Genomic DNA, 10305 nt, shown 5'->3' on the forward strand with positions numbered 1-10305 from the left:
AGGATGGCAATTTATAAACGTTTTAAGTGCGAAATGTGACTCGAAACGTTGTAAGTTGAGGACTGCCTGTACTGTGCTTAGGTACTCTTATGAAATTCTCTGCCTGTATTCCTTGAATACACTGTTCTAATAAAAAAAACCAAAGAATCATTTTTACAGCTAGCTAGTGGATCAAAACATTTCCAGAGCATTTCAGAAAATAAAGTGGGAAGAAAGTACTAACATAAAAATGGGAGGATATATAAACTGCTCCTGTAAGTAAAAGAATATAGGATGGCAGATGATTAGTTACCACTTTTTTTGTTAGACAGTTTCTGCTACTGACAGTGTAAAACAGGCCCATGTTTTCTATTCAAATGCTTCATCTTGAACCTATTTCAGCATTAACATTGCAATATTTTTCTAAATGTCAGTTTGCAGTATTTTGGTAGCATTTGTAATGGCATCAGTTTAGGGGGTGTTAAACTTCAGATTTTCAAAACCTGACTTTCCATTTTTCATCCTATAATTTGCAGGTGGGAACTGGGGTGCAGGGAGGGTGAAATTTTATGCTGACCGTGTTTTATGAGTAGGTGTAACCAAGGCTGTGCAGGTACAACCAGTAATATTTAGAGCTGGTCAGCACACTGTAGTTGCACTGGTTGAACTTAAACTTGTTTAATGAAACCGGTGTAACTTTTGTGTTTGGAGTCTGTAATTTGTGTAAAATTACTATTTCAATATAAATTGTGCCCATAAATTTGCCAAACCAACCTATAGCAGTTTTAACCAGATTGGAATCTCTTACATTGGCTTCAACAATATGATAAAGGTTTTTGGTCTGATTAGGAGCAAAACCATAGAGGTTTTTTTTTAAACTTACAATAGAACATACATCCTCTCACTAATTTTTCTTTTCTTTTTTTAAATACGAAATAGAGCTGTTTTATTTTCAGGGAGACAGTGGCAGCCCAGGAAGTTTCATATCAGAGAGCAGGGAATTTAACAGTCCTGAGAGGCCGCCAACCCACTGGGCTGCCAGTCTCTAGATATGTGGTAAGAGGCTTAGAAACTTCAGTAGCCTGAGCTTGAGATGGGCCTCCCAGGATATTTATACTCTCTGGTATAAAGATGGGGGATTTCAAGCTTTTGGTTTTGTGGCAAGTAAGTGGCAAACCCTAAAAACACTGGCTGAAGGTGAGGCTTTCTGTTCCTGATTTGGAGCTGGAGCTCTTAAGGCTTCCTGGCTCCAAAGCAGTCCATAAAATGTAGTCCCCCTTGGCTCACAGATACTTCAAGACAAGACTCTGGAGTGCCCATCAGTTGAACTGGTAGATAACCAGGCAGGCTTCTGTTTTTTTGGGTTTTGTTTTTTTTTTTGGCAAAAGTTTGTTGGAACCATGGCATCTTTTTTTGAAACATTTTGGTTTTGATATATTGGCATTTTCTGACAAAATCCTCTTCATTTGAAAATTCTTGACCAGCTGTAATGCTGCACATGATGCCTACATATTTACCGAATAAAGACAGAGACTGGGGAAGCGTTATGTAAAAAGAGGTAACATCTTCTATCTAGTTTCTGATCCACTTCCCCCATGTACTTTACAGTAACCATCATACAACTGATACTAATTGGCAAAATCAGCAGAAAGAGGACAAAGACTAGCTAAATGTAGTGAGAGAAATAAACCGTATCCTTCTCTGAACTGATCTCTCAATCTAAATCTGATTTTTAAGCGTATTAACAAGGTGGCATAGGGATGTTTTCACTGCCTATGATGCATCTCTTCTGTGTATAAAAATGAAGGTTTTAGTCTTCAGGACTGACACCCTAACTCTTTCTACAACCACCAAATACACTGAAAGAAAAACCTGTTATGATCAGAATAATTTCTTTCCTTGTCTTGTTTCTCTAAGCTCTTCAAGTTCTAGAGGGTAAATAGGTAGACAGAAACTTTCCTTAGACTGATATTCACCTTCTTTCTGTGGCCCCTTCTATATATTACGTTTGTGCCGTGAAAGATGCTTATGTGCATCAGATTTAAGGCACCATAAAATGTCAGGTGAGCCATAAATATGTTCCCCATGATGGGCATTTATACACATAATTTTTTGTCCCAAGACGCACTGGAGATCTTGCCGGTCGGAGCAGACTTGATTAACTGAGTCTGCTCCACACGTGAGCTGATGCGCACTGTGTTGTGCCACATGTAGTTGTATAAACAGTGAAGTGTACATCAGCGCACAGAAAATGGCAGCGGCGTGCTTTTGAAGTAAAACACCTCTGATTGTGTTTTAGTTCAAAAGCACGCCGCTGCCATTTTCTCAGCGCTGACACACATTTTGCTGCTTATACAACTGCATGCGCCACAACGCTAGGCGCTTTTAAAAGCACCTGGTGCTGCAGGTCAAGCATGTGTACAAATGTCCATAATGTAAAATGCTTTTATGACTGGTTTGTATGGTTCCTTTAAATCTAATATATGGCTGGGATAGACAGTCAGCTGATTATTGGTCCTGGGCCAGGACCACATTGGGTTTTAAAACTGGCCCTGGTATAGTGTTGAGTGCAGCTGGAGGCTGGGGGAGGGAAAGGTGTGGCCAAAGGGCTTCACTTGCTGAGGACTCTAAACCCGGGGCTGCCAGGAGCCTCTGATTCCCTGTGCATGGTCACCCACCCAGAGCTGCTAGGTGTGGTGTTTTGACAATCAGCTGATTGTCAGCCCCAGCTCAGGATTGTGATGTTGGGCTCCCCTTGCACTAGCAAGTAGTAATTGCACAATGGGATCTGAACCCAACTTCATGCCTCCTGCCATGCTACACATGGCACAAATTGTTGGGATCAGGGACCAGATCCCATCTTGCCATTAAAGGAATATATGCCAGGAGCCTATGTTATTTACTGTGTAGGTATGACACATGAACATCCACTAAATTTAATTGCAAGAGCTAAAGATTATATATATATTTCATTATATGTCATTATATTTCCTTTCTTACACGCAACAGGTAAAATCAGCTTCATTTTGAGATTACAGATATATAGCTTTCTATAGATCTATACAAGAGAGAAAAAGAGAGACATTTGAGATCTCTCTCTCTTCTCTGCCCCCACCCCTCAAAATGAGGCCAATTTTACCTGTTGCATGTAAAAAATGAAATACTGTTGAGAAGTCCAAAGTGGGAGGTTCACACAGGCATAGGAATGCTTGGAACAAAATCATTTTTTATTCTACTTATCCCATTGATATGGAATACAAAAATATCCATAGAGATATACATAAGGATTCTGTCCAAATCTCAAAGCCCCTTGCCATAAAATTGAAACGGGGAAGTCCAACATGAGACATACTGCAAGGCAGCCAAGCTACCATTTCTAGCTAACATAAATTTGCGGTTGGTGGGAAATATTTTTTTCCTTGCTGTTTTATTTTTACTAAAAATGTTCATTTCATTAGTATACATTTCCTTCCTCGTTTCATTGAATTTCATGGTACAAAAGTAAAAGCAGATGATCAAAGCACTGTGCAAATTAAATGCTCGTCACTCATCTTGACTTTCAGGGTCTGTTTCATATTCTCATTAGAGCTCCAGACTGTTCCCTAAAGATCAAGAGGCAAGTTCTTGAGGCAGGCAGAATTGTTACAGTATTTGCATTTTAAATATTGGATTTAAAAGCACACAGTTTTTCAGATTTAATTTTGAAAAGGAAGGCTGATTTACACTGGATATTAGAAAAAAGTTCTTTAAGGTGCGTGTGTCTAGGGTCTGGAACAAACTTCCCCCAGAGGCGGTGCAAGCACCTACTCTGGATTCCTTCAAGAAACAGCTGGATTTAAGGGACTGTTAAATTATCTAGGTTGACTTTCTTTATAATAAAGGCCAAAAAATTCACCTAATAAAGCCTGTGTTGAGCCCAGAAATGTACCTATGATGAGTAATACGTTTTTTTCAGATTTTTACTGCAGAAGGATTAAAAAGTAAATCTTGTTAGTTTTTTATGCAATGCGCATAGAGATTTACATACAAATGCAGTTGGTCTGGGAGCCAACTTCGGGGTTTTTTGTAAATTATTTTTCTTTCCTTATATCTTTTCATCCTTCATCATCGTAAGTTTCAGTGATACAGTTTTCTGATTTCACCAAATTCATCTTTCATGAACAGTATTTTGCTGTTGTTTCTCTAGTACATCTAGCCTCTCTCTGTCTCTCTCAAATGCAGTTATAAGGCCTATTATTTTTCCATAATTAAATTATGTTAATTGAATTTACTGGGCAGCTTGTGTTCTTGCATAGGCTGGACTTCCCCTCGTCTTCCTTTGCCCAAATGCATATGTGTGCATACATTCCAGTTAATGTGGGTTTTGTTGAGGTTCCTTGAAATAGAGATGTGTTTTCACTATTTACTGTCACTATGACAGAGCATCATTCTTAAAACAGCCTTTCAATAGGATAGGAATAATTCTACAAACAGCAGCTGTCCTCTGCAGAGTTTCGCTAACACCCATGGAAGGCTGGCTGCTGGATATGGTAGTTGAAACCCACTACAGAATCAACCCTGGAGTAGTTTTTTTGTAGGTAAATAGCTTCTTTTGAGGATGAATCATATTGGTAAAGGAATGAGGAATCAAACATGCTTTTCAAGGAATGGCCATTTCTCATAATGCTCTGATGCTAAATTTCATAATAAAAATGTACAAATGTATTTCATTGGAGGACCAGCGTGTTTGAATTGCTTTTAAAGAAACGTTGTTTCTTACCCAAAACAGACATTTAAAGATTCCAACACTAGGAGACTAATTTTGCATTTCTCTTTAGGTGTGGTAAGAGAATAAAACATGGTATCCATATCATCTGTAAAATTATACTGTTAATTTTTTTTCCACTGAGCCACACATACTTCCAACAGCATGAGTAGACTGCAGTAAGCGACTGTCAGTTCTAAACACTAACACACTTCAGTACTCTTGTAGCTTTAGAAGTGGTTGAACTTCCATCGACCCTTCCTACAGTCTTTTGAGAATGGTAGGAATATGGTGTTAACCAGAACCACTAAAGGTATAACATTTGGAATAGTAGGAATAAGACCTAAATATGAAGTGCACAGTTCATATCTCTATAGGAAATTCATGTTTTGATTTCCCTGTATATCATTTCAGTATATATAGTAGAGACTAAAGCTTTAATTCTAGGAAAACAATCAATTTCCTAGACTTAAAAGAAGCACAGTTTCCATATAAAGACTTTTTAAACAGTGTTTTTTTTCTTCTATTTTTCATTTTTTTTTTAAACTGGATCTTAATGCCAGTACAAAATAGATGTATACATAGTCTGTGCTGGTGTATATGTGCATTAGGGCAGGAAATGAGAGGAGGATATATAAATGATGGATTCCTAAAAATAACCGTAAAGCATGAGTGGAGAACAATAGACTATTTTTACTTGCATGTATGGTTGTAGTAGTAGAAACAGAAGATAAAGCATGTACAGTACCCAAAAGTAGGATTACTCCCTGTTAGGTTGCATTATCTAGGAAGTGGAACTTGTGTGTTTGTGTTTTTTCTAGGTTCAAGAAGGCGTTCGAGTCAGAGCCAACGTTACAGTCGGGAATTAATTATGCAGTACTCCTACTGGCAGCTGGATACCAGTTTGATAGTTCTTTTGAGCTGCGGAAAGTTGGTAATTATGACTTGCTGTTTCACAGTCCAATCAAATTCAAATAAAAATGACATTGCCCACTATGAAAGAGGAAACAGCCTGACAGATGTATTCATAATGCTTTTTTGTAGTGAGTAACTGAACACTGGGACTAGGGACAGAAATAACATACACACACTGGCATAAGTGATAGGAAACTGGTTTAAATCTGTAACACAACAGAAGTTCAATGCACATAAAGGCTAAATACAAACAGTCAAAATGCCTGAGGTTGAATCAATTCAATTTTTGCAGGTTAGTATAAGCTGCATAGATTGAACTAATAAGCAAGTGAACAGACATTCACTTTTGATTCCGGAAATGCACCCTCAGTGCCTGCTGGCTTAGGCCAGAAGTTGTGGGGGACACTAGAGCACATCTGCCAGCCACTGCCAAAGGGAAGGGAGGGAAGCTGGTAGAGAAGGGCTCCAAGGCTTCCCCACTTCCCTGTTCAAGTGGAGAGACATGGTATGTCCAGGCCGTGGCCAGCCAGCTGAGTATGATGGGGGGAGGGGGGGGTTAAACCCCCACCATGACCTGCATTGACTTGGGAGGGGGAAGGGGGGGGGGAGAAGAAGCGGAGAAGATCCTGCCAGGCTTTTCCCCACTCAAATGGGGGGCTAGGCTCCAGCCCCAGCTGGCTTGCTGAGGCAGAGGGGGAGGGAGGGGGGTTTAAGACCCCTCCCTGGCCTGCACAGGACCCCAGCTGGCATCTGCCTGGCGGGGGCAAAGCAGCTCCTCTCTGGATGGGGAAAAACCTGGTAGGGGCTGCTTTGCCCTGCCAGGCAGACCCCAGCTGGGGTCCGTACCCAGGTCCCTTCCCCCCCCACACTTCTCGGCCAGCTGGAGTAGCAATAGTGCTCCAGCTAGGGAGCAAAGGGATGGGGCCAAATCTGTTCTGCTGGAGCACAGCCAAGGCTGCAAAGCATCTTGAGATACTGGGGGCTATGAGTTCATTTGAACGGAGAAACGGATCTGAAACAGAAGTTCTGTTTGACCTAGAACAGTTCAGTCTGATACTACATCCAACTAGGTTTATCTTTAAGCCAGGTTTGGCCATTTTGAAAGCATTGAATTTCTGTTTTGTTACAGGTTTGAACTGGTTTCTGATCACTTAAACCAGTTCCTGTGTAATTTCTGTCTCTAGCCCAACTGCTTTCAAAATGGCTAAAACTGGTTTAAGATAAACCTGGATGGATTTAGTATCAGACTTAACTGGTTTAGGCTAAATCACTTCATTGAACTTCTGTCCCAGATCCCCTCCATATTCGAGTTAATGCACAGTCCCTCAGCAGCCTAGGATGCTTTGCACTTCCCCTGCAAACCCTGCTCTGCAGGGTGGGTGGCCCAGCCTTGGCACAGGCTCCAGCACTCTCTGGCTTCTGGCCTGGGCCACTTCAGGCACATGGCTGCATCTCTGGAATAAAAGTGAATGCCTGTTCACTTGCTTATCAGTTCAATCTTAGAGTAACCTGTGAAGATTGAATTGATTCGGCCATGGGCTTTTTGACTATCTGTACTTAAGCCCAAGTGACTTTCTCCATAAAAATTTGGTATCAAGTCTGCTTGGTAATGCTGAGTTTAGTATTCTAATAGAGACAGGCTCACTTCTCTCTTGTTCCCTGGACCCGCAAATGGGTATAGGAGTCTCATGTGTTTATTTCTGTGGTGACCTCTGTTTGAATGCAGTACCAATGAGACTGTTAGTCCCTGATGGGAGTTCCGTCCCAATCATTAGTATTATATGAAAATTGTGATAATACAGAGCAATGGAAAAGATGAATAAAGTCATCCTAGCAATAGGGAAAAATTGCTTTTGACTTCCATTTGGGGCAATCAGAGAACTGGGAGATTGAATTTTTAGTGACTTCTTTCTTTGGACAGGGTTGGGGTTGTATGCCCTGTTGTCACCATACGCTGTGATCAGATATAGTAAGGTATGTAAATTCAGGGCCAGTTTGATATTACTTGTCTAAGAGGTTTCTATGGCCCCTGACAGACATTCACTTAAAAGCATGATGGAATCTGATCTCTGATTCCCAATAATCATGCCCCCTGCCATGCCACACATATAAGTCATGAGATACTATTGTGAGATTTGGGAATCAGAACCCAATCATGCCATGTTTCCAGTGCAAGGGGAGCCTGGGATCATGAAAACTGTAATAATACAGAGCATGATAATGATCCTGGGCTCCCCCTGCATTGGCAGAGTGGGTGCCCAACAATCAGCTGGCAGGGACTGCCCAAGGATTCAAGTCCCAGAACAGTCCCTGCCAGTAGATAATTAGCTGATTATGACAGCTCTGTGGTTTGAGTCCCAGGATTACTTCTATCTCCCAGTATCTGGCAAGGGACTGGCAGATGCCTCCTGGGGCCTGATCCCCAGGCCAGTCCCTGCCAGCCAGTTGTAGATCAGAACTGTTCCCAGACTTGAACCCCAGGGCAGTCCTGATCAGCTGATCATTGGTCAGCTCCAGGGACCATAGTAGGTCGACCTGATCATCTGATAGTAAGTTGGTAAGGACTGCCCTGGAGCTCAAAACCCCAGTGAGGTTCTTCCCAGGTGACTGATGATTCAGGAGGGTCCCAGGATTTGAGCTCCAGGATGACCTGGATCATCTGTCAGCTGGCTGGGATTGCTATGGGGCTCAGTCCCCAGGAGGTCTGTGCCAGCTGACGACCAGGGGTTTGATCCTTGGGGTTTGAGCCCTGCGGCCATCCCTCTCCCAGTAGTTGTCAGAGACCACTCCATTATTTGAATCCCAGAGCATCCCTGCCAGCCAACAGTCAGCTGATTGGGACTGCCACAGGGATGGACCCAGGGTATGTACCTGTATGGGATGCCACATATTCAAGCTATGGCACTATACAAACCAGCCACAAAAATATTACATGTTTTTCAAGTGATATATTTGTGGCTGGCTTCTGATTTTTATGGCGCCACAAATTCTGTGAACATGTTACTAGTTGCTGTTTCTGGCACAATTTAACACCTTAATCTCACCAGAAATATAATGTGTGCAAAGAAGCCTTTGGAAAACCAAGTGGTGTGTATAGTCTTAGTAAGTGGCAATCTTCCAGTGAATCCTGTTAATCAGTGTGGATAATGGGGACATCCAGTTGGAACATACAGCCAGGAACTAACTTTCAAATCCTTTTTAATGAAACATACCTGATACATCACCCTAGGAAATAAGAAAGTGAACAGAAACTTTTGATAGAAAGTGAAACTTGAAATGACAGGAGTTATAAAGATTTTCTATATTAACTTAAAAAATGTATATACATCTGAAATGATTTTGCACCATGTGCTCATGCATGTTATACAAGCACTGAAGTTGCCAATCAAATGCTCACATTTATACAGCTGTACACAATTAACACATACTTCGGGTTTTTTTTAATCATTTGTACTACTTAAGATGTGTTATATGAAAACCCCACTTTCCTCCTAGCACTGTTACTTTCTCTCCAGCATGACGCTGAACATTGTAATGTACCAGTGTTCCAGTTAAGCACTGAGGTGGGCATTATGCTGATGGAGCTGATTTCTTATTGATTCAATGTAAAACCAAAGCACTTCTGGTTATTGATAGGGACCTGCTTAAGTCTCAGTGAGACAACGGGTGTTTCATGGCCCACTCATGACGTGCAGACCTGATTTTGCAGGCATTTTGTGCTGCCCCCATCCCTAGCCAATGATTGGTGGAAAAGCCCTGGTGGCCCAATCCCTCACTGCTGACTGGCAGTCTGTCACTACTGTTTGTTTGCCCCATCCATTGCTGCTGATTGGCAGAGGGTGCCTTCACTTAGTCTGTTATTACCACTTCTTTTTTGGTTGTTTTAATGGGAAATCACGACCGATGCCAAATTTCCTGGGCAATTGCAGTGATTGTGGACAACATCCCTTTTTGTGGTTTCTGCAAAATCCATGACACTGATTTAGGTAGGTCCCTAGTTAGTAACATTCTGATGATGCTTTTAATAAGGGTTAATATCACAGTCCTAAGAAAGTACTGGTTTGGGAAATTCCAGTTTATCTGAATACATTTTTCTGAGATATACAGGCAGTCCTCAGACTTACAATACACTTGGTTCCTGAAAACCACGTCTTAAGTTGAAACGTTGTAACTTGGAATCGATTTTCCCATAGGGAACAATGTTATCAATGAGGGATTGGTTCCTGAACCAAGGCCTGATGCCCTATTTTCACCAAAAATACCCCAGAATTTTGTACTCAATCAATTATAGATGAGTAATATAGCTACATTAATATATTTATATTATAGATAGCAATCATATTGATGTGGAAGGACTTCTTTGAGGTGGCTTTGCTGGACTTTTTGAAGGGCTCTTAGCTGGACTTTTTGAAGGCTTCTTGGCTGGAGTCTTCTCAGGAGTCTTGGCTGCTTTCTTAAAGAAAGTGTCCGAAGAAGTTTGGACAGATGTTCTCCAGGGAGATGAGTGACACGGTGAACTTGTTCGCTGGCGTGGCTTGGCATCAGATCAAGTGTTGTAAAGTTGAAACTGATGTCAGAAAGTTGAAACAGGGTGTCACAAGGGGCCAGCAAGGGAGATCATGCTTAGGGGCAACCAACACGGGTTCATTAGGGGCAGGTCCTGTCAG

At 41.5% G+C, this 10305-nt stretch overlaps 1 protein-coding gene across 2 annotated transcripts in view; it reads left to right on the forward strand.

Moving 5' to 3' along the window:
* Positions 1-10305, forward strand: part of MAP3K5 (mitogen-activated protein kinase kinase kinase 5) — a 192843-nt gene that overhangs the window by 105924 nt on the left and 76614 nt on the right. For both annotated transcript variants that reach the window (XR_002099428.1, XM_019527276.1), the window contains exon 8: positions 5545-5657. Coding sequence is in view for 1 of the 2 variants with exons in the window: in XM_019527276.1 (XP_019382821.1) it covers positions 5545-5657 (113 nt within the window). In the remaining variant the exon portion in view is untranslated. The remainder of the gene's footprint in view (positions 1-5544; positions 5658-10305) is intronic.

Source organism: Gavialis gangeticus, unplaced genomic scaffold (genome assembly GCF_001723915.1).
Source record: "Gavialis gangeticus isolate Ggan-Ray unplaced genomic scaffold, GavGan_comp1, whole genome shotgun sequence".
In the NCBI taxonomy this organism is placed as follows: domain Eukaryota; kingdom Metazoa; phylum Chordata; order Crocodylia; family Gavialidae; genus Gavialis; species Gavialis gangeticus.